Source organism: Triturus cristatus, chromosome 2_2, assembly GCF_964204655.1.
Source record: "Triturus cristatus chromosome 2_2, aTriCri1.1, whole genome shotgun sequence".
Taxonomy (NCBI): Eukaryota; Metazoa; Chordata; class Amphibia; order Caudata; family Salamandridae; genus Triturus; species Triturus cristatus.
The window spans coordinates 102,509,133-102,534,502 of record NC_140582.1 but is presented as its reverse complement, the minus strand read 5'-3'; the positions used below and the strand labels follow the sequence as shown (position 1 = coordinate 102,534,502).

The 25,370-nt window shown below is 41.1% G+C and overlaps 1 protein-coding gene across 1 annotated transcript in view; it reads left to right on the top strand.

Moving 5' to 3' along the window:
- TRIM14 (tripartite motif containing 14) overlaps positions 1-25,370 on the top strand; it is a 149,826-nt gene that overhangs the window by 10,698 nt on the left and 113,758 nt on the right. The window contains exons 2-3 of the mRNA XM_085641111.1: positions 19,236-19,331; positions 22,827-23,060. Of these exons, the coding sequence (XP_085497237.1) occupies positions 19,236-19,331; positions 22,827-23,060 (330 nt within the window). The remainder of the gene's footprint in view (positions 1-19,235; positions 19,332-22,826; positions 23,061-25,370) is intronic.

Here is a 25,370-nt window from a genome sequence, read left to right as displayed (position 1 = left end):
CATGCTCTCATACATCTGCTAGTGCTCCCATATACCAGTTCCTTTTTCCTCCTAAAACAGTGTGGTTAAGATTCTGCGTCTCTCGTCCTTGGGAAATCCTTAATGCAGGGCCTATGCCAGAAACCTTTTTTGAATCTTTTTTGACTGCTTTGGTTTCATTTATTTCCCTTTTTCTTTCCGCTTGGATAACTGATGCAACAGCACTCCAGTGTTAAGGCAAGGGCATCATGCCATCAATTTCTTGCATCAGCTAACCTGCAGAGCCTCTGCATCTCATGTTTTTGCAAGCATGTGTTCTCTGGAACCAGCTGGAGAAACCACTTTGCTTGCATACACAGCAAGAGTGCACCAAACTGGGGGGGGGCATAGTTAAAAAAATGTCAGAGCATGGAGCTGCACCAAATTTAGCAGCGTCTCGCTCTGACATTTTTAAAACGCAGAAATGCGCTGTATTCACAAGAATACGGTGCACCCCTGGGTTTCCCCTAGCCCTGGTGCAAAAAAAGCTGCCAAGCGCCAGCGCATGCACCCTGCAGCCATTTTGCAAGCGTGCCTGCACTGAAAGGATGATTGTTTATGTGCAGGAAGGGACACCTTCCTGCACACAAACAATCAATAATGGTGATTTACACTTTCTATGTGTGCTGCAGAGTGCAGCACACATGGAAGGGTAATAAATGAGGAGAAATTATTAAATTCTTGTATCGCCATTCTAATGCCTGGTATTCCATGACATCAGTTTTTGGCACTGCCTCAGTCGTGTAAATCTGGGGCAGCGTCAGAAAGCAATGGGTGTTGCGGTGGAACATCCACTGCAACACCCATTGCAATCCCCATTGCAACAGAGGACTGCGGCGGAAAGGGCATATTTACAAGGTGGAGTAAGCCACGCTAAGTGGTTTAGCACCACCTTGTAAATATGGAAAATGGCACTACGCTACCGAAGCATCAATAAAAGTGATGCTCCGGTGGCGATAGGGGCTAGTAAATATGCCCCCGGATTTCATCATTCGGAAGAAGTGGCAGGCGATAAGAACATGGTCCTGGCCACCTTCAATGGAACTGAGCCACCTTCCTACTGGTGAGGTACCAAAGCATCCTCCAAGAGACCCTCTACCTCCAGTGTGGCCCAATGTAAGAGGTGCAAGTGACCCCAAGAAAGATGAATGCAAACGATCCAAAGCCTGGTTTTCCCTTATATCAGGCAACCTATTCCAACCCAACCTTGTTTTCACTTTCCAGAAACGGGAAGTAAAATACCTGGCGTATGACGCGTTTTAGGGTCCATACAGGCTCCATTGCACCATCAAGCCAAGCCCAGCTCAGCTTCTCTTTTGTAAATTGAACCAACAATAGTAATTCTGGCATTTGGAGCTTTTTCTTTTTCTGTGGTATTTATTAACCAATTATTTGACAACCTTTATTATATGACAAATATTTAGCCATCTAATACAAAATCAACATATAATCCAGCAATAAAAAATACCTTTTTGCATGACAAAAGGTTGTGTGGTTTGTGCCCTTTGAATCTAACACCATCATCACATTTTGCACCCGCCCACAAAAAAGAAAATATTTTCTCATGTACACAATTTAAAAATAATACTATTCTTTGTAGTGGAGTAAAACACAGTAAATTGATTGCCCTCACTCTGTTAGAGGATTAATAAACTGAGTGGAACCCCTTCTTCATAGGGCTGCTTGCTTTGAATCAATCACTCCTCCTGAAGGTGAAGCAGTGACCTCCTCAAGTTGTCCATTGTGACAACTAAAGGGTTCCCTAGGCAGTTCCAGTACCTCATTTGTGCGCTTGCCAGCTCTAATCAACCTGTATAACCTTGTATGAAGTATGGACACTTATTGTGGGAGGTCTTTGTCAGGACTTGTATGTTTATCAATAGCCTGTTGTAACTGAGAGACACATTATTTATTATTTAAAAATGCCAAATCCAGCGTTTTCTATTGAGTTCGCAAACCTAGTGGAAAAAGCCATATCCTACAGTTTGTGGCCTTTGAAAAGTAGGCAGCAGGGAGTCCTATTTGGGTAAGAAGACATGTTAGAAATGGGGGTCTCTGGTTGGCAGTGGATGGCCACTGTCCAAGCAGGGACCCTTCTTCCTAAGTCAGAGTGAAGGGCTGCACCCCTTTGACAACCCCTGCTCCACCCTGTGGTAACGTAGCACGAGCAGTTAGGCTAATCTCAGAGGCAGTGTGTTAAGCGTTTATGACCATACACAGTAAAACAGTGAGGAACACTACAAAGGGACACAACACAGGTAGGTATCAAAAAATAGTTATCTTTATATATAGGTTTATCACAAGACCAAATAACGAGAAAGCCACAATACTGTGCAAAAATAATTCTCTCTGGATGCTGCAAAAATATTTCAAATGGGGAATGCAAAGTTCAGTTCAGGGCAATGGTCTCTGCGAACCTTTTTACTCACAGTTCCGGGATGTGGTCAATAATCCACAAAAATACCGCTACGGCGGGATAGCGATGTTTTTCCTCACGCTTTTGGTCGCCGCCGCTCGCTAATGGGGGTTAGCGACAATTTTGAGGCCTGCAAACGTGCGGGGCGATGATCAGGCCAGCGAGCCCTCAGCGGCAGCGACGCGATGAATTTCTCGACACTTCGTGACTGTGGCGATAATTTTGAGGCCCGTAAACGTGCGGCGTGATGATCAGGCCAGCGAGCCCTCAGCGGCAGCAGGGCGACGATTTTCGTGACGCTCCGCAGCTGTAGCGATAATTTTTAGGCCCGCAAGAGTGCGGGCGATGATCAGGCCAGCGAGCCCTCAGCGGCAGCAGAGCGACGATTTTCCTGACGCTCCGCAGCGGTGGTGGCTCGCTAACAGGCGTTAGCGATAATTTTGAGGCATGTAAACGTGCGGGGCGATGATCAGGCCAGCGAGCCCTCGGCGGCAGCAGTGCGATGATTTTCTTGACGCTCCTCGGCTGCGGCGGCTCGCTAACAGGCCTTAGCGACAAAATGAAGTCTACTGGTCCTGAGACTTCAGTCAGGAGGCTAGTTCTCTCTCTAGCCCTTGGGTGATTGCAGGTTCAAGATTAAAAAGTTCTCTTACAGCTCCTTTTCCCTCTTATTTCCAGTCCAATGAAAACTACTGCAGGCCAATTCAGGGAACAGCACACAACACCAGGACAGTCCTCTCCTGCAGCTTCCTTCAGTTCCATGTACAGAGGTTAGTCTTGAGATCCAGGGGCAATACAATTTGTAGGGGTTTCAGCACAGATATTTATATCCCAAAAGTCTTTGTTCTCAGAAGCTACAAGTCACTGAACCCAACCAGAACCAGTTCTGTCCAGCCCTAGAGCACTTTGTTTACCAGGCTGCATCCTTCCTTTCAGAAAGAGGGGGTCTGCCATCAGACGCATAGTGGGAGGTGGAGCCAGCATTCACCTTGCCAGGCACAGCCCTATTCAGGTCCAAGAGCTACCCCTCACCCCTCCCCACACTCCAATGCAGATCTCTCTATTCAACCCAGGTCTGACTCAGCCTGCCCTGTCCCTCCAAAACCAGACAGCCAATACACATAACAGCAGAGCACACTGGAAGGCTTAGGCAAGAAAATACCTACTTTCTAAAAGTGGTATTTTCAAACACAGAATATAAAAATAACCTTCACTAAAAGATGTATTTTAATATTCTGAGCTCAGACATACTACATTCGTTTTTCTACCATGTTCTATGGGTCAGTTAGGACTATAGAATGTAATAGCCAAAACCTCCCATTCTGGCCTATGGAGAAGAGGTAGCCTTACAGTAGTGAAAAACGAAATTGGGTGTAATTCACTACCAGGACATGCTGCACACATCAGAGCATGTCCTACCTTACACATACAATGCACCCTACCATAGGGGTGGCTTACATGATGCCAAGGGAAGGTTCAGGGGCTGGGAGACTGCACACATACACTGCAGTGGCAGGTCTGAGACACACTTTACAAGCTGCTTCTGTGGGTGGCGCAAACCAGCGCTGCAGGCCCAACAGCAGCATTTGGTTCACCAGCCCTGGGCACACACAGGCCACACTACTAGGGACTAACAGGTAGACCAAATAAGCCAATCAGGGATACATCAATTCATATGTCATCTTTACACAGGGAGCATCCGCGCTGCGGCACTGAATGGCAGTGGCACAGTGCCCAGAGCATCTATCACCAGAAAAAACAGAGGAGGCACAGCAAAAAAACGGAAAGGAGACTCACGCCAATGGTGCCAGGTCTAACAAGACATATTACTGAATATATACTACACTTAAAGTGCAGTAAGTAATATTTAAGTATTTAGGGGGATATCTACGAGCCCCGTTGCGTCGCTCTTGTGCCACACAACGTGTTGCAAGAACAACACAACTTAAAAATGAGATTTATGAATCCACACAAGGCCACGTTGCGTGCTCCTGAGTGGCTTCATAAATCTCGAGTAATGCAATTCAGCGCACATTGCTGCGTTGCCTGACTCTGCACCAGGGAGGCGTTTCGTGGATGTTCTCTTGTAACATCCATGGATTTTGATGCATTTCCAAATTTATCAGAAGTCGTAGACCTGGGATTGCGTAAAAAAAACTACGCCTCCCCAGGTGAGGCGGAACAAGGCAAATATGTTTATTCTTCCTTGTTTTTCCTCTTTCTCTGTGTGCTGCAATCGGTAGCACACATAGAAAGAGGAAAATGCCTCAGGTGATTGTGCAGGAAGGTGCTCCTTCCTGCATAAAAACAACCCACCTTACTACGCAGGCACCTATGCGCCATGGTGCAAGGGTGCCTGCATTGGCGCTAGGCTGCCAAGATGTCGCCAGTGCAATGGAAAAGGCAGAAATGCACTGCATTCTTTTAAATAATGCACAATCCTGCCCTTTCCCTGCCATGCAGCGCAGCAAGGTGACTTGCTGCGCTGCACTGCGTGACGATCTCATAAATCTGGCCTTTAGTTTATTTGCATGCACTCACCTCCCCCATACTACAGAGGACCTTTCGATATTTTCAGAATGTTCGTAATCTAATAAACTTCTTGTCCCATTGCCACCCAACCATCGTAACTGGTAAGGAACTCCTCTTTAAATGTGTAGAGGCTGTAATGGGAGGGAACAATTTGAAATTGTTGTAATACGGCCGCCAGTTTCTTATACCAAAGCTGGGAGATTAGTCATCACTGTGGGCCTTTTTGTTGGCATTGGAATTTTGTGAAAGTTCTGTATTCTTTAAAGGAGCTGCTGTGGGTGGCAGCAATAAAGGAGATTGCAATAATGTTAGCCTCCGGTTTTGCCATAAAATCACTTCGGCAGGGGCGCCCTGAATACAACTTCAATGTTGGGTTTGACTGCAGGTCCTGTGCCCAACCCGTGTTGATGCCAAACCACCCGCAAGGCCTTCATCTGTGTGCAGTGGAGGGTTGCCAGCAGGGCTTCCCTATGGCCAGCCCCTGTACCAGCCCGTCGCGAGCACCCAACCACTGTTGTGCATGGCTTGTTCTGGGCCTGACTACTGAAATTCACCAGTTATGATGGTTAAGCTAACCATGTTTCGCAACCCCATGATTCACTGCTTTTGACATCACGTAGAACGTTACTCCTGACATCTCAAATTACACTATTGAAACATTTCTGATTACCTTTTCCGATAGTGCTATTGAAAGAATGAATGTGAACTGTAAAAAATAGCACAATGCAAAAAATAGAAAACAAAAGTTAAAATATCATATTTGAAACATTTCTTGTAACCTGAACCAAATCTCGTAAACATGTATTTCCTCAGTACACAATTTGCTATACATTCAGATATCCACGTCACTAAGGATGAATAATTTCTTTCTGATTAACCAATTTTTGAAACTCAATAGAGGCTATTTACCATGCATTTAGGTATGGGAATTCAGGAGAACAGCTGATAGGAGATAAATTATATTGCCACAATTTAAGGTGTCAAAGTGGCTTCTTGACTTTTATTCTGGGTAAATATAAATTAATTTAGATGCGATTTCTGTGCCATCTCTGGGAGGATGTAGCTTTACGGCTAGAGCGGTCGAAAGTCTATTGCTACGTGCTCGCTGTATAGCCTAATTGTAAATTATGATTATTAGCTGATGGTGGGCAGCTTGACTTTAGAGTTTAGAAATTCCCAAATCGAGTGGTATGTCTGAGAACGTTAATGGTGTGTCTTCAGAAATTGGTGTGGAAAAGTACCTTGGTTTTGACCCACTAATAGCTTGAGGGAATTGGTTTTAGGATTTCTCATCAGCTGTAATTGTTGTATTCCTGCATTAGGGGCTGGCCGGTGATTGAATGGCCTGTTGGCAGCCATATCAATATGGACCCTGATTCTAGTGTAAGTTAGTTCTTACTGTCCTCTATACCTCCAGGGCATGTTGCTCAACACCATTAATATTATCAAATACCTTTTTTGTTGTAGTTCAGGCTAAGAGCCTGATGTATATTACGGCACGGTGCCCGTCAGTCCGCAATGGGGACGGAGTAAATTACACCATCCCCATGGTGGAGGGGCCGCCCACCTAATTTATAAATAACTGCCAAGCAGGTGGTTATTTAGAAAGGCATTGACAGGTCATCATGGCGGTTCCTGTCAATGCATTTTACTGTTTTCTGCAGGGCTGCGTCGGGAGGAACCAGCCTTGCAGCAAACACTATTTTTTTTTCTTTTTCAAAAAGAAAATCCGGGAACGGGATTTTCTTTTTTAAAAGAAAATAATGAATGCTCCCCTCGACATAGGAGGCTTCTGCTATGGCGAGGGGAGCATTAGAATGATTTTACTGCTAAGGAACAGTAAGAAATGAGTACATGCCCGCCCTCTAAATTGGGCGGCAGACATGTAGCCATTTCTTCGATGGCCCTTAGTCCTTTGGGCCGTCTGAGAAATTTGATCAGGACAGAGAAACAGAGTAGTCTCTGCCGTGGTTAAACTTAAGGTCCACCCGCAATTAAATTTGGCAGGAGGATCACTAGGAAGGCGGGAAGGGAACTATGTCATCGTTGCGACAGAGAACCCTCTCCCCCAATATGTAAATCAGGACCTTAGTTTCTTTTCGCTGCAAAAATCTGATATACTTCATTGATAATGATTTGATTCCTGTTTTCTTTTGTGTCTTGAAAGGACAGGTGCAAGATTGGTTTCTGATTCTTTAGAATGACAGTTTTTAGTACAAATTACCAGTTTAGTTCGAAGAGGTCATCTTAGTTCAGGGATACTTTGGCCCTCACCAGAGGCATATACCAGTACAGGGTGCAGGATTTGTATCTTAACCATATTCAAATGTAATTAATTCATACTTATTGGTCATTATATAATCAGGTATGCTGAAAAATATGAAGTGATTAGAGGTGACCCAAGAGCATCTTTAAGATTTCTTTCTCCTGAAAGGAAGTATAGATTTATAGAATTGCCACTTTGTTTGCCTTTTGTGTTCCTGAGGAACCCCTTGTCTATTAAAAAATAGACTAAAATTAGAAAGCCTTAGAACAATAGCTCAAAGAAGCAGGTAACTCAGTGTAGATGTTAGTGGGTTGTACTGAGGTGTTGAACCTACAACCTGCAGCAAAACTAGCAGCTCTCATTTGTAGTGTATATTAAGCTTAAAAGATAGAATAAGCCATGTGGCATAGCAAAGAAAACAGACAACCTTCACTCAAACGTCAGGCAAACACTAGGCAGCCAAGCATTAAAAGCGGCATTGAAAGGCAGAAATTAGTGATATATAATTTAATTCACCTTGCATTGACCTTGTAGGGCAGGCAGGTAGAACAAGTAAACATCTTGTAACTTTACCTGAAAATTAGATTACACAACGTCCAGGTCAAAAGACATCAGGTCAGAGTAAAAAGTCTTCTACTTGAAATGGTTAGCTCAAATCCAAACAAATGCAGCTAACTGCAGGTCAGAGAAGTGAGGAAACCGAGGGCAGTGTGCAGCAGGGTTTGGCCACAGTTCCTGGGCTACAGCCAGGCCTTGCACCCAACCCTACATGGTTTGTTAACTCCACTGCACGAAGCCAAAGGCCATATGTAGTGGATATTGGTTGCAGGGCTAGGCCCTGTGCCCAACCCACGGCGGACACGCATTCCTCGCTGTGCATGGCCTTCGGCCCCTCTTTTTTTCTGTTTTGAAAAAATATTGTATACAAAAATTTTGGATTCTGGAAACATAGCCATTGGTCAGTGAACCAAAGCAGGGTCATGGTCCCTTTTTTGGCTTCCTGCAGGAAGTGGGATTCATAGACCTAATTCAGAGTCCCCGAGTCCTGTGATGGAGACTTTTGCTCCCATGACAGCGGAACTCTACTTTAATTCACCTGTCAGCTGTGTGCTCCCGTCTAACATTATATTTCAGTATAAGTGACAAGAAGGCGAGGAAGGAGCCCGCCATCCCTGCCAGAGGGAAAATTGCCAGAGGTAAAAGTAAGGTACTCTCAGGGCTTTAAGTGGGACAAAAAACTGGGGGCAGTCTCTGAAAGGGGTGTGTCTAAGTAGGCGTTACTAGGAGTCTATTACAAGGGGCATGGCTTATGAAATTAAGGGCCTGGTCTACATCATGGGGTTCGCGAATCCTGTGTTTCACAGATACCTAAAGTCTTACTTGACAAACAACAATTGAAATTAGCAAGCAACAAGGTATATCAGAAGAAGTAAAACACTTTCCATGGTACATGTAAAAGTCTGTGGCGTTGTGTAATCTCATTCTAAGGTAAAGTTACAAGATGTTTACTTGTTCTATCTGCCTGCCCTACAAGGTCAAAGCAAGGTGAATTAAATTATATATCACTAATTTCTGCCTTTCAATGCCGCTTTTAATGCTTGGCTGCCTAGTGTTTGCCTGACGTTTGATTGAAGGTTGTCTGTTTTCGTTGCTATGTCTGTAAAAGTCTGTGGTGCAATGTAAATCATTTACATTTATTGTAAGCAGCAAAAAATCATTAGAAATCTATTACAGATCTTTTAAAAATCCAATAAGATATTGATTTTGACTTTGCTGGGGCTTGTTACAGCATCATTAATCAGGTGCCTGTCTCCCTTAGCTAGCAAAATCTTTACCTATGGATTTGCTTCTGGAGTTTTAACTGGAAGACAAGTGAATTTCGCCCATAACTGTACCTAAACACTGCTACTGTTAATCATTAAATTGTGACCCCAAGTGCTATTAACCAGCATTATGTAATTGTTACCACAGGTTGCTTGCCACACCACAAAACGAAATCATACACCACTATGTTGTAACCTTCACCAAGCCCATTGCATTGTACCAACATGTTGCTGTTGACTTTCAGCATGTTGCTGGAGCTAGAATGCTAGCCCAACATGGAATTTCCATTAAAAAGGCATTTAGTAAATAAAAGTTCTGGAAGGTTGCAGCAAAGGCTGGGAATACACTTGAGCACCTCCAAGGTTACTAGGTGCTAAATTATTGACAATACAGTACAATATACTATCGGAGATGTTGCATGGATAACGTTGAGAGTCACCAGAGCAAAAATACTGACAACTTCTGCCTACAATGCAGTGTTCTGTCTGCTTTTTGCTGCCACATAAAACAAGCATTTGCACAGTCAACAGGTCTCGTCTGCGCAAGAGCTATTGACTTCAGCATGGCTAAAAGTTAGTGGCGTAGAGGATAGTGGCATGTAGTGGTGTGTAACAGAGTGGAGTGACATACAGTGCAGTTGAGAGGAGTTGAGTGGAGTAGAGTGGAGTGGTGTGGAGTGGCGTAGAGTAACGTGGAGTGGCGTAGAGTAGCGTGGAGTGGAGTGGAAGAGAGTGGAGTGGCGCAGGGTGGTGTGGAGTGTTGTGGACAGATTGGAGTGGAGTAGAGTGGACAGTGGCGTAGCTAGGCCTTTTGCTGCCAGTGGCGGTCCCTGCATTTGCCGCCTGTGGCGGCCACATATAAGTGCTGGTGATTCATGCTCTATACGCCCTCACAATGGCGGCAAGTAAGAGTGGGGTGAGGGGCCCCCACCCCAAAAACTCGTGCTGCCTATGGTGGACAGCCCCCCGCCCCCATCTTGATACGCCACTGTGAGTGGAAGGGCGTTGAGTGGAAGAGCATAGAATGGAGTAGAGTGACATACAGTGAAGATGCTTAATTAAGCAACTGAATTGATGAATATAAATATTGTTTTAGGAGTACAAAATGAATCACAGGTCTCAAATAACATACAAAACACTCTGTGTACTCACCAGTATTCTTTGTGTACCCAGACTGTTTCTAAGCTGAGCAATTCTATCCTGCTGCTTGTTGTTGGGATTTGTACAAGCCACAAGACAGTATTACTGCACAGCTCTTTAATAAAAATGACCTTTGGTGCCAAAGCGACCTATTGACCCTGATAACCCTGATAACCCGTTCTGTGTTTTCATTCAATTGTGGTCTTTTTATTGACTCCAGAAGGACATACACCACTAAATAATGATAATACCGAACTCCTGTTAATTTAATCTACCACAAAGAAACTGGAATGAATGGATAGAATGGTTTGCTTGAGTGCACAAGACTAATACCAATAACTAACAATAACCAATAACACTTGACTGACCACTAGCCTTGTGTACAGCATGTTGCCTGGCGTTCATCGCTTCACCCCATTGTCGGGGGTAATAAGCGCAATATTAATGCAATCACAACAAAATACAATTACATTTTGTGCCTTCCCTCTAGACAGTCACACACAAAGGGAGCTGAGGTGTGCCCTGCATACCCTGATGGCCCATCACCAGGCTGATGGGTCTTCCTGAGCTAGAGTGAGAGGGGGGAGCTGACATTTGCATCTGAATAATCTGTACCTGTCCCCACACAGAGTTGCACACTGCACTGTGTCTGGAGCCAGGCCAGGATAGGGCAGGGTCTTGTGCACTACAAAGACTTTTCTTTGAAGTCTCCCTACTTCAAATGCTAAAAGAGGTATAAGTACTGGACCTCTGACACCATGTACTCAGAACACGTCTGAAACTGAGGACATTCTACCAGGAAGAAGAGTTGTTGTGCTTCCAGGAGGGACTGCCACTTTTCTGCTTGCTTTGCTGTGTTAGCCTGCTGCCTGCTGCTGCTTGCCTGGGACTGAGAGGACTGGACTTTACTCTCCACATCTAAAGGTTCTCCAAGGGCTTGTTGGGCTTGCCTCCTGGTTCTGAAGTCTCAGGGGAAATAAAAGACATCACTTGCATCTTGCTACCAGCACCTGGGCTCCTTTGCTGTGAGTCCTGCTCTACCAAGTGGTGCAAATCCAGTTCTGGACCCTTGGAAGTGAAGAAACCAACGCATTGACACCTACACCTTGATTGGAATCGGTGCATTTCCCTGCAAAATTGACACATTACCTCTGTCTGCACCTAAGCTGTGGCTGCCGCTCACCGACTGCGCGATGCATCATGGCTGCTGCACGAGTCTTGGACTCCTCATTGCTGACTTATGCAATCCAACATCCCTGACTCCAATGCATTCTCGTACTTGTGCGGGTTCGTGCCTACAGCCCAACGGTTCGACATCAACACATCGGCCGACGCACAGTGCTCTTGACATCGATGCATCAACGATGTTGCCTGACTTCAGAAACGATGCATTGCCTTATACAGCGACACATCCCCTCCTTTGATCTACGCATCGTCCGTGAGCTTCTATGCATCCAAGGTACTGTCAGCTGGTCTGCGTGACTCCTATGTCTGGCCCGTGCTCCATCACGGTTGGACTGAACTTTTTGATTTGCCATAGTCAAGCGTGGCCAGATAGCCCCAGTTGGAGCTATTGATTTCTAAGCACTGCATTTTCTTGTAAATTTTGTATCTTGACTCATACATGTTGGATTTTTATTGTTTTTGCCTTGTTCTACTCAGATAAATATTGGCAATTGTTTTAAACTGGTATGGAGTACGTTTGTGTTGTTTTCACTGTGTTACTGTGTGTGTGTTCAAAAATACTTTACACATTACCTCTTTAGTTTAGCCTGACTGCTCTCTGCCTAGCTAACAGAGGGTGAGCACAGGGAATCTTTTAGTATGTACTACACGTACCCTGACTAGGATTGTGGCTCCTGTTTGGACAGGGTGTACACCTCTGCCAACCAAAAACCCAAATCCTAACACTAGTCATCAATGCTTTATATGTGTTGCCCTTCAAATCTTCCACCGTAAGCAGTAGTTCCAACTTGAGGTTTGATGCAATCTTGAATGGACTGAAGCTGACTGTTTTATGGGAACCCCATATAAGCAAACAAACAGAAAGCTATGGCAGAATAATATGCTTCTGGTTCTTCAAGTCATCTTTTAGTGTGCCAATTGTAGACATCCGTGTCTCGCTAAAAAGTTATCACAGTCCTTTGTTTCAGGGTTGAAGCTGATAACTGTGTGTTATGCCACACTGTGCTTATATGGTGTTCCTGTTGCTTGATTTGGAGTTGATCCAACAGCCATAAACCAGTACCTGGGAAAGCCTATTGTTGTTCAACACCATACTGTGGAAATAATTGGGCTGTCACAAACTTCTGGGGATCTGCTTGTGATCCCTTTTGAAAAATCATCCTCCTTAAAAAAGGTAATTCACGTTAGATCTTTGCAGGTGAAGGGGAGCTACACTGAAAAACCATCCACCTGTAAGAGACAACAACCTCTAATAGTGCTGTCCAGGGGGACTTTGACTTCCCAGTTACCTTATCATCAGCCTGACATTCCAAATGATCTGCAGCACTAATGCAATTTACAGTCCACCCAAGGTTAATAAATGTCTGTGTCTTTCTCATCCATAGGTCTTCTGCTCCTCGTGCTTCTACCACCTTGAGCAGAAATATTTGGTAATACTGAGGCACTAAAATAAAATAAATATTGACATAGTTCTGGAGCTGTAGATTATGAATTTCTATCTTTGATAATACACATATTGATTTAAATTGAAAATATGGTTACTATATCCCAGCACCCATTTAATATTTACATTGAAATATGTTACCTTTACTATTGATCTCTCCAACGTTAGCACTATTTTAGCTCTTTTTATCACCAGTTCAATTAATATATTCACAGCACTCTTCAGCAACACATCCTTGATGGTCTATTCATGGCAATATTTAGTTACAGTCTAACAAAGAACAGTGTTACCAAAATCTCCTAAACAGACACAAATACACACATTACTTCAAATATAACGAGAAATACAATTTTCAATTGTGTGTGTCACCATTAAGTGGATGAATAGTGGGTGCTAGAAAGACTGATGGCCTGATTCATAAGCTAATTCACATTCTGGCAGCATTGTAGAACCCTAGCATGGAGAAACTTGCTACTTTGTCCTCCAACTAAAGGACACCCCCAACTGGAGTGGAACTATCAGTTTGAATGACTGCACATGATGATATTTTTTACCTCCTTTTAAACTATTGACCCGGTTTCACAACTACACAGATTCACTTCGTTTTGAGAGGATTAACAGCTGGTTACACATGTAAACCATACATTTAAGGATCAGTACAATCCTATCGTCTAGCTAAATTATGATGAATTTTGCTTGGAGCCCTGAAGAACTCCACGAGGACGAAACGCGTTGGCTACAGTTCTAAATCGAATGTGAAAAAGATGATAAAAGAATAAAGGATTATAAATTGAACATGTCCAATGGATATTGTGTACTGAAAAACATGTGACTTTTACAAAGTTTATTTGATGTGTTTTGCTGAATTCTTACCTAAATATCAACTCAATTGATCCATGTAAATTTAGGTGCTGAACCACTGTATGATGAATTAGAAGTTTAGGGATTCTCTTCCTTTTTTGGAAGTTTAGGGGAGCTGGACTTTCGGTTCTTTGCACCAAAAAAAGTATATATTTGTCCCCACTATATGATAGGTGCAGTCATTACTGCCCCAAATCCCTTGTACCTAAGTAGTATGAAGCAACAGAAACATGTTTGTGAACATCCACCAACTTGTGAGTGTTTTTGTTTTATCATGTGTCCCCACTCTTGAACTCCCACGATCTGCCCCTGTGAGGAGGTATGCTGACAGGTAAAACTTTATCATACACGTGTAATGTTATTTGTGAGTAAATCCATTTTTGAGTTCATTTTTACATTTTTGTGAAGTACAAATGTGAATTATATTGTTAAATGATACTTCAGTGCACAAACACCTTTATAAATCAGACTCTTGGTGGCTAACAACATAGTTCAGTCTACAGTTTAGGGCGGTCTTTCTGTGAATCTTAAACCTTCACAAGGCCAACAACAATTTTAAGGCCAGATCTTTTGCTGGAATCTTATTAGCAATCTAATCCCATTTGGATAGATGTAATATTCCTTAATAGAGCAAATTTACTTCCTCTTGCTGTGCTGATCCATTTTTATTTGGATCACAGAGTTTTGGAATATCAGTTCTACTACTGAGTTGGAACTGCAATGCATTAAGTTAATGGTTTGAGAAATTCTCATCTGCAATTTCTTCCAATTTTAATAATTTAGCAGGCTTGAGGAATAGTACTCTTGTGTTATTTCATTCTGAGTTCTTTGCATTTTTATTTATAATTGTATTCCATACAAATTCATCATTATTTCCTAATAGTCAAAAAAGACAACCTCACAATACATGAAAAGAGCCACAAGGATGACATTATTGCAGATTCACTAACTTCATGTAAGATGGTGTTAACGTTTAGTAGGAAAAAGGATTCTCATACATGCTTTTTACATGTACAACATTTCATTTTCTTTTTCAGAAATTCAAAAATGCTTCTACATATAATCCCTCTGTTTAAGCCCATCACAGTAGGACCGTTAGTAGCTAGACACAGCGTACATTTACATTGCAGCATGGTTTCCAATTGTCTTTGAATACATTTTACTTGGGGCTCATTAATCAAGAAGCCTAATTTAAGAATTTGTGTCATACAAACAAGACAAAATATTTATTACCCAGGATCTAATTTATCCCAAACATTTACTCATCATACACTTGTCATATATTCGGAGACACAGTCAGACCACAATTGAGATAGGAACATCTAGAAATTAATACTAATTAAATAATCAGAATAAATTTGGTTCTCAGTTCAAAGTAAGGAAATAAGTCTTCTTCTGTATTGGATTTTGAATTCTCACAGAGCAATCCAAGGTAATGTAGAAATCTCTTCTTTGAAGTTTGGAAAATCATGTATAATTGAATTGTTCAAAATGGCCTGCATAATAATATTGTTGATATGGGGAATATTTACTGGATCTGTTTTCAATAAATTCCTATTGAAGCCATTAAGAAAGAACATTCTCAAACATTAACACAATCATAACATTTTCTAAATTCCAAAATGTATTATTTTCCAATTCCCAAGTATCTTTTTCATTTGGGACCTCTTCACAGGAAATGTGCCAAATCACCAGGTTTCAGATATAATAGACAGAATGTATCAAATTATATATAGAGTGTATATGAGGTAACTCATTTCTCACATTTCAAATGAAGAATGTTCTTTATATTTCATTAATTTCCTTTTTCTTTTTCTTATGTCAGTTGCTCTTTAATCTGAGCCAACGAGGGGTAAACCACCCTATGAGTAATGCGTAATTGATATTGGTAGCTACAGTTGTGAGCAATTCCATATGAATTTCGGATGTCTTATATGTAGTCAGTAATATTTTCACTATATTTTCTGGATCATTTAGAAATTAACAGTTTAGTAGCTCATCTTTATTATTTTACATTTTACAAGGAGAGAACAGTTTACATTTAGACCAAATATTATAGTCTGAGCAGATGTTATTGGTCAAATTCTGATAATTGATGTAAAGTAGCTGTTTGAAATTCTGATAAATTTATGTTTCCTAATTTAGTATGTTGTAGTAGAAAATATTTGAATATCAAAAACATTGATCGAGAGCGTTTACCCTCAGCTAATATGAGTGACTTCTTTTTTTTATTTTACCTTAAGACTGAATAATGGTAATAATCTCAAGAAACATCATTACAATGTTATTGATGAGAAACAGGCCACCAGGTGTGTATTGTATGATCTTCTGTGTCTGTTCATTTACATTCATAGCTTTCAACTAAGTGATAGGTAGTGTTGTAAGGTTTAACAGGACCTACGCACAAGTCTCCATTTTAGTTACATGTTTAAACTTTTTTTAAATCAAATCTTATGCCAAGGAAATATCTGAACAGGACTGACTTATTTTTGAATTATAATTTAGCATGCACACAGAAAATAATGGCAAAAAAGACGTGACTTACACAATGTTAAGTATAGAGCATTTTAAAAAGATGCCCTTCATAGTAGCTGAGACACTATCAGTCATATGGCTGATTCATGGATTTATCCCACTACTGATTTCAACTTTTGATTTTACATCTTGTTTGAAACACTTTCAAGTAGGCAGATATGAGGCATTAGGGGTTCATGAAACATGCACTCTACCTTTCGATTACAAGTTTCAGAATGGAGAAACTAAAAGTTGTTCTCAGCAGAAACAAATTAGAAACATCGATTGACCGTTCATTAGTCTGTAAAGAGGTAACGCTTCATGGTGCTTTTAATGCGTCCATGGCCTATTTGGCGTGTTTTCTGAAGGGTGGCCCTACTTTCTTGATTCGGTCAGTATTAAGATTACTTTCAAATGTAAGTTATTTGATCCTGAATGACCAAGGTTTTTGTGGGATAAAACTAGGAGTACCATATGTGGTAACAGTTTCCAGGTCTGTGACATATTGTAATAATGTGTTGATCCCACCTGCACACAGTCAGGGAGGTTACTGTGTACCCCTCAATTTCTATTTTTAATGTTAACTTTGATAGGTTAAGTCGACTGAAAACCTTGTTGTTTGAAAAGTACATCCCGTTAACTTCTGCTAGACACGTTTGATCTTCATGTTGCAAGGTCTGTCTCTAAAATACAATTGCTACTGTGCACAAATCTGCCACTACATTTTGATGAACTTGTGCACCACATTTCTAATGCTTCAAATGCCACGGGAGTGTTACACTTTTTTAAAGCGATTGGGTCTGGCCATGTCGGCATGTCCAGACTGTATTCAGAGTGAATCTGTCCTTTGTACACTCTTTGGTTTCCAGTGTATTTGGAGGCATATCTCTAGTGTTATTCCTGATTGTTGGAATTTGGTCCTATTTTTGTTGCTCCACAATGGATGTTCCACCTCGAGGCCAAATGGAGATGGAACTACCATGCATACGACTGTGTCATGAATACATGATACAGTACTTTGGAGTGTCTTAACTTCAGGAACTGAATGACAACTTGTCTTTGTCATATCAACTTATATGGTTACACTGCATACAGTCTGTGATCTGCTGTCTGTTGTTCACTTTTGAGTGTGCACTGGATCTATGTCTTGCAATGCAACTGATTCAATCTACGGATATGGTTCTGCAGGTATGTCCGTTAAGAGCTCAGCTTCAGTGCTGTCCAATGAGACTACTGTTGCTACAGGATGCTTATTATGAGCCATAACTGGATGCTTCAGCTCCTGGATTCCTAGATCTTGGCTCCTCCTCTGCAGTTAAAGTGCCAGCTGGCACACCCATCAGCAGTTGCTGATTGGGCTGGATATCACCATGTTTATTCTTTGGAGCTTGCAGTCCATGCCACTGTGTAAACATCGGCTGTGGTTGCGGATTCCTTCCTGGATCCTTTCGAGTCTTTGAACATGGAAAACATTTCGGGAGACTCCTAATGTCTAATTCAGCACCTTTTTTTATTCGTAATTGATTGTTATTCGGTTTAACAATTGCATGCTTTTAATTGCCATTTTTAATGCATTATGGCTTTTATTCATTTTTATTCTTATAGTACATTTTATATTATTTTTTAATTTTTTATTAGGATTATATATTAAGTTTGATTGTTTAGACTAGCTTTTAAGTTTTAGTTTGGAAGAAATAGTCTCCCTCTGGCCTAGGACTGGGTGTTGTAAGGTTCAACAGGGCCCGCGCACAAATCTCCATTTTAGTTACACATTTAAACTTTTTACATGCTTTGCACTTACACGATAACATACTTAGAAATTATGTTGCTTGCAGCACATTTCTTAACCAGCATTTTATCATGGTATTTGTGCACTCTGTCATAGGCTAAGGAACATTGAATGTGATGCCCTTGGATTTGGTTGTCTGCTTGGAGACAGTTCTGAGTCTTAAGACAAACAATCACATCAGCGCTGCACCTCTGACACAGTGCGCTTGGAACAGTGCTTTTATTATATAAACCATCTCTGAGCCAAATGTGGCAGAAGAGCACTTTCTACCGACTATCCTGGAATGCTGTGTCTGTGACTGAGATGCAGCCCTGCTGACGTTAACCTTTTTCTTGAAAAGGACGGTAGGCTGCTTTACACCAGATCAGCTTCCTGATAAATCATACGGGATTGGGTTGTCCCAAGTGATCTGGCAGAGCGTACTCCCACTATGCTCTTGATAGTGCAGGTAGTATTAGGTAGGAGTCTAAATGTAATCAAAATCATACTGTAATGTTATAGTGGTTGAACTGTTTATCTTTTGTTTTACCATTCTTGCAATGCTGGTCCCAATGCTTTGTTTTAACCTACTAATAATTGCAGCTCACTCTTTTTACATAAGATTACAATTGTTTCAATAAATGTTTGAAAAGCCAATTCGTATCATTCTTGTATCTCCCTTGGGCATGTGTGAGTAACAATGAAAGAGTAGTTCTGTTTCCACGATTTCCTTGGGGAATTAGAGTGGTCATGTTCTGAGAATGCAGATAACTTCTGGTGCCCTGGAAGGTTAAGGGTTCAGATGACAAGCTGTGAGCTAGCTAGAAACTGGACCAATATACTGTGATGATATGTTTGGACTCAGTACCAAATATTCTGACGGTTATGTTGTCCGGATACACTGTCCTGCAAGATTCGTAGGAATCTTATGACAGCAGCTTTGTAGTTAGATTTGTAGCTCCTTTGAAGTATACCTAAATGGGTATTCCTATGGCCTGGACTTGTTTGAGTTAATGATGCCTCTTCTTTTTCCAGTTATTCCAGACATGCACTTCAGATGCTCTAGTCGACTTTATCTTTGATATTATTGGTATGAGAATTCAAGTGGAAAGGCTATTATTTACAGGAATCCCTTCTCACAATTATAGAGATCACATGTAAAGTGTGTAGGCTGGCATTTTCATATGAAACTGCTGGTAGTGTTGCTTTGCTTTATTTTGATTGTTGCTATTATGGTGTGTTAATACAGCCTCATGCTTAACTTTCAGAAACTGACAGCAGTATGTTTGAAACAGCTCAGAATGAACAAGAACCAGGAACTTGGCAACATGAAACAAATAGGGCAGGCTGCTACTGACCTCAAGGTAAGCAAATCACTCCTCTCCTCTATTGTACTTTTTCTACAAACCTACACACTTCTCAGAAATGGTCCCAATGATTCGGTATACTAGCCAATCCTTGTATGCTAAACATGCAAATTGGATAATTGGGACTCACTCTCAAAAATATTTTTACATTTTAAGTAATGATACAGTGTGCGCATGAACGGCATGTTTTTCTGACTGTATTGGCACAGTGTGTATGATCATATTGACATTCTTGAAGGTGGGTGTGTTACTTGCATTTAATATATAGCCATATATGAGCCAAAAGTGCATTGAAGACATGCAATAGAATTAGAGAGCTTTCTAATATTGGATTTAGCAGGTATCTGAATTTTATAATAAAGAACTTCCTTATGTGATGTGACTAACAATGTGTTAAGAGAAAATGTACATGCAGTCTTCTATAGGGGAGGGCTGATTTCGTACAGATCTGCTCCAATACATCACAGCGGAAAATAATGCCTATCAGTAGTCAAAAGCCATTGCTTTCCCAGGTTATGGAGCATATCATGAGCTTAATTTAGAATACTTTTCATTACTTTAAAATCCTCTACAGCTTTCTCTTTCTATAATGTATTTATAATTTGCCCTCTTCCCAATATTCAGTTCCAGTTTCACTAACTCATGCCAATAAATTAAAATTCATATCATACCATGTAGAGACTGGTTACACATGCAACAGAGATCCAGAACATTCAAGAAAATGGCACTCAACACAATACAAACCCGAAAACTACAACTATCGGATTCATCACCAAAAATGGCAAATACCAAACACAGCTTTGTGTGATTGAACATGGATTAAAACCAAAAACAAATGCATAGAAACATCATATTAAGGAGCCTAAATCTATTCACTTGGATTATAAACATACAAATATAGACCTAGAAAAACAATTGCCATGTAGTCTAATTCATGATAACAAATCTAACAGAAAATGAGAGCAAATAACACCAATTCAATCAATAGTGCATTTGTTTTGCACCAATAAGAATCACATTTCCTGTCATGTGCAATACACCGTCAAAGGATTTTCAGTATCTGTTCTAAGTACTGTTACCTATTAGGAAGCTACCATACTGGTATTATAAGATATATGCCGTGGTTAATTTAAGCCAAGGCCAGGCCTATTGGATTTACAGTGCTTGCTTTGTAGGTGAACTGTGCCAGAACATCAGGTTAAATGAACTGCTCTGACTACTGGGTCAGTCATTTTAGGCTTCTTATCCTTCAGTATGGCAGTAGCACAAATGCAAATTGTTATTGGTATGTAGTGGTTGCAGCAACAGAAATGTTCCTTTACTATTTGTGCATGGTACATGCACCAAGTACCAGCATAGCTTGCACCATAAAGCGCAAATCAGTTTAGGCTCAATCCTATATGGTTATTGTCACTGCTCAGAACATCTAAGCACATTTTTGGTACTTGTCTCATGAATTCTGTGACAATTAAGAAACAAACAAAAGTGATGGTGTAATGATTGAGTTAATTACATGTACTGCATTTCCGTCCATCATTTTCTTGCCCTCTAGGCCACTGCAGGCAGATATAAGACACATGTAAATCAAACTTCATCCTGCTCCAAACTGTCCACAACTGGTAGGCCAAATCTCAACCAGATGGAAACACAGCAATCCTAGAACCGGCCTTTTTAATCCTTATCAGTGAGGTGCAGTTTGAGTCCATTGGCACAGTGAACTCTCTGATCGCTGTCTGGAGTGACAAAGTGCGCAACAATGGAGTGGAATGTGGCCTGAGTGATCACCAGAGTCTCAGGATAAATCAAGCATTTTATCCATTACACGTCAGTTTTTCTTATTATGATGATTATAAAATCATCAGAAAACAGGATTTTTATACATATGTAAGGGCCCAACCTAGCTGGGAGAGCTTCTACCTCTTCAAAGAAGGCACCAGGTATAAATATTGGTCTCTTAGACTTAACTCTTCAAATCACTTTTGGGTCTGTGGACTCTGCCAGGAAGAAGGACTGCCCAGCTGTGTAGTCTGCCCTGCTGCCAAAGTCCTGCTGTGCTGACTAAGGACTCTTCTACTGCTGTGAGCTGACCTGCTGAATCCAGTTTGCCTGTCTGGACCCAGAGCTCCAGGAAATCTCCAAGGGTCAGTCACCTGGCCCCCTGTTCAAGCCACAGGGACATAACAGGCTTCTTCGACTTTGAAGCAACTCTATGTATCTTGGCACAGCACAGCGCAGCTCAGCACCGACGCTGGTGAGCGTAACACATCTCATCCCCTGCACCGATGCATTTCAGCACAAGTCCTTACAGGCCCCGGTGGCTGCTTCGTTGCTGATGCAGCTTTACACCAACCCCGGCCCAACATGACACATCTTGTCACCTGCGCGGATGCAGTGAAAGTCTTTGCAGCCCAGAGGCTCCCTCAACAATGATGTAAGATCCTGCATCGCAAGCTCTCATAGATCTTCTAGACTCTGCTGCTGCATGATGCATGTCAACACCGGAGCTTGCATCGGGGCTCCTCGTCAGCTCTTCAATGTCGGCCTTTACAGCTTGACACAAGGATTTCACATCTCAACTACCAGGTACTTTTGCAGCGGGCTGAACTCAGTCCTGTATCCGGCTCACACTGCATCATGGTCAGCCTGAACTTGTGACTTTGCCACTGTTACAGCGACCAGATAAATGCGGTTGGCACTTTTTGCTGCTTAGTACTTGAATTCTACAAAATATTTAAAACTGAAAATCTCTGGTTTTACTAATTGGATTTTTATCATTTTGGTCTCAAATAATTTAGTAAAATGTACTAAATTTTTTTAAATTGGTGTGGGATGCACAACAATGAAGCAACAGATTATGAGTAAATAAGCAAAACTAGCTACAAATTAAAAAAAAAATGAAATATTACAGAAAGTGTATCTGAAGGTATGAAGATATACTTCTTTGAAACAAAAATTGCCAATAATTACAACTTTGGCCCTTTTGCCTGTGGCAGTACAAAAAGCAGCCGATTGATCCTGGAAATAGGTACTTCGTTGCTTCAAAAATGGAAACAAAACATGAAATATATATACCCAATTTTGCTTTGCCTTTTGAATCCTCTTGGTGGGAAATTCTTACGTTTGGGCATCCTCCATTATTACATCTTGTTTTTCTTGTCACTTGCTCAGATATGCACCTTTCGTGACAACAATATTCTGCCCTTTTTAGAATAAAGAACAAGTAAAATTCTAATGATGTTATCTAACCACACTTACATAGCCCATAAATGCTAATCTTTTATGACTTACTTTTTATCTAGCAATCAGGACTGTCACAAACTGATGTTTCTAGTTTCTTGCTTTGTACAGTATCCCACAGCATTTTACCAAATACCCCCAAACCAGTAATTTCAAAAGTCCGGCAAAACTCTAAATTCTGTCAAATCACTCCAATGCAGCAGATTGCATCTTGGCAAGTTCTACCATTTTTAAAACCTTTTTTTATATCCTCAGGCCCACGCTCTGGCAAGCAAGACTTGGTTGACAGGAAAATTTGCAGAACTACGGCTACTGCTAGATGAAGAGGAAAAGGTGGCAAAAAAATTAATTGATGAAAAAACTCAGTGTGCCCTCTGGGCATATGATGCCCAGATTGAGTCATGCAGGGATCGAATTAATAAGATTGACAATTTCTCCGATAAGGTTATACAGATGCAACAATGGAGTGACCCGGTCCAGCTGGTGAAGGTAAGCTACAATTGGGAGAACAGAGCATTTGGATTCTCTCTTTTCATACTTCTCTTCAAATCATCTACATTTTTTATTGATAAGGAGTCCCAAGTTTCTGAGGTAAGTTTGAGGTCAGGAGTTCAATGGCATTTGCATGTTTTTAGCATTGTGAGGAAGGTCTTTTACCTGCATGGCAGTTCATGTTTAGGTCTGTCTAGACAGCGCAGCTGTCGCCAGCCCCCTATGCGACAAAAAAAGACAAAATCTGGAGTACTACAGAGTGGGACTGTGGATCTGCCCAGATGGTGGTACATCAGAGTACAGCCTTTGATTTGTCAAAATCTGTGTGCTTCCAAAAAAAGAGTGCTTACCGTTCAACCAGCTCTTTAGTAATCAAAGCTATTGTGTTTGGCTTTCCAGGTCACACACGTGCCACTGGGATGTATGGAGCTTGCCCTTTAAAGTCATACAAATGCCACTCTTGTGCTATTAAACAGCAACAAGTGGCATTTGTGTTTCTCTAGTTGCCATGTGTGAAAGCTTTGTTGGTTATGATGGCAAGTCAATAACCAAAGATATAGGTTGATCTGCTTATTATGAAAAGTTACAATAAAGTCAGTGGGCCTGATGTTTTATTGTGAAAAGGGCATGTTAAATTCAATAGGCATTTAGGAGTGGATTGTTATTACTATATTAAAATCTGCAAAGAGGAATTTTTTTATATGGACTCTCAGAGTTTACAGGAATAGGCAGGGGTTTTAGTGTTGTTTACCGCTTCTTATAAACCGTGGTTAGATAAAGTTTGCTCTGTAATAATCTTTGTTAGGTTCTCTTAGGAGATCTAGGTTTTGCTTTGCCAACTGTAATGTTGTTTAGGTTTCTAATGTTGTGACTCTCTGCCTAATGATTTCCTTGTTGGAAAGTTTACGCTCAATATAGTAGACCTGAGTTGGTTCTGCTCAAGTCAATGATATAACATTCAGACCTTAAAGGTTCACTGATGAAGTTATGTCGAAGCCATAGGTCTGATCTCTTTATTATAAGACGTTATCGCAAAGGTAGTGGACTTTGCTTATTTATTGTGCAAAGCATTTTTTAAAGCCAGTAGGCCTACAACTGTGGTTTGCTTTCATGCTGTATTGCAAGCTATAGACAGGTTTTAAAAAAAAAATAAGTCTCACAGATTGCCACAGTTGGCAAGGGTTTTGGTGGTGATGACCAAGTCTAACAAACCATGTGGATAGAAGATTTTCTGTGAGTGTGATAACCCTTATCAGACCTTCTTAGGACGAATTTTATAGTATTTGGGCAACTTTAATTTTGTACATGTTTGTAATTTTATTACTGTGTACTTGATGCTTATGCTCGAAACAGTAGGTGTGAGCTGGTTATGATGACAAACTAATGATAAAGTATATCGGCCTGATTTGTACATTGTAAAAAGTTATTCCAGATGCCACAAGCCTAACCTGTTTTTATAAAAGTTACAGCAAAAGCAATAGGTCTCATTTATTAATTACGAAGCATACACAGTAGAACCAATAATCCTTTAACTGTGGATTTTTATAGTAACATGTTAAGCCTGCAGACATGTATGTTGTTACAGGATATCTCACAGATTACCTTTGTAAGCAACAATTGAGGTGTTGCTCATCCATCTGACAGACCTTAGGCGTAGAAGATTTGCACTGTGATCATTCTTGCTAGAATCTCTTTGGAAGGTCTGGCAGGCTTACACTCACCACAGGGTAATAGAGCCAACGGCTGAAGCACTCTGCTTGCTTCCATGATAACATTCGGCATGGAGCAATGGGTAAGCCATTTCAGACATTGGCTCTGTTGCACCATGACTGACAGTATTTTTAAGTTCATGTGCACATCCACCTGAAAGTTAATGTGCTTCAGTGCCAGGGCTGCCAGGCCAGTCCTACAGTTTTAAATTTTTTCCTCATATTTTCTTTCTTCTCATTTTTTATGTTCATTAATTTTCAAGCATACTATAGCTTCTTAACAGTGCTAACAGGTTGCTTGCTTGTCATTCATTTAATCTGCAGTGTGCTGCATCCCACAAAGCCACCGCCTCTGGACCAAGCCACTGTTATGGAATAATATTGCACATAGTTTCACAGTTTTACTGTTTTAAGATGGCAAACCGTTTGATTCTAAATTTGGTGGTTAAACTGGCCCTTCAAAGCAATGAAACACCATGTACAGTACCATTGCAAGGCAGCCACCTGCCACTATGTTTAATTGTATTTATTATTATTAGCACATGCCTGTCATGTTTAGGCTGCAGCATGTTTTCTTGCTCTACTTTTATTTTTGTAA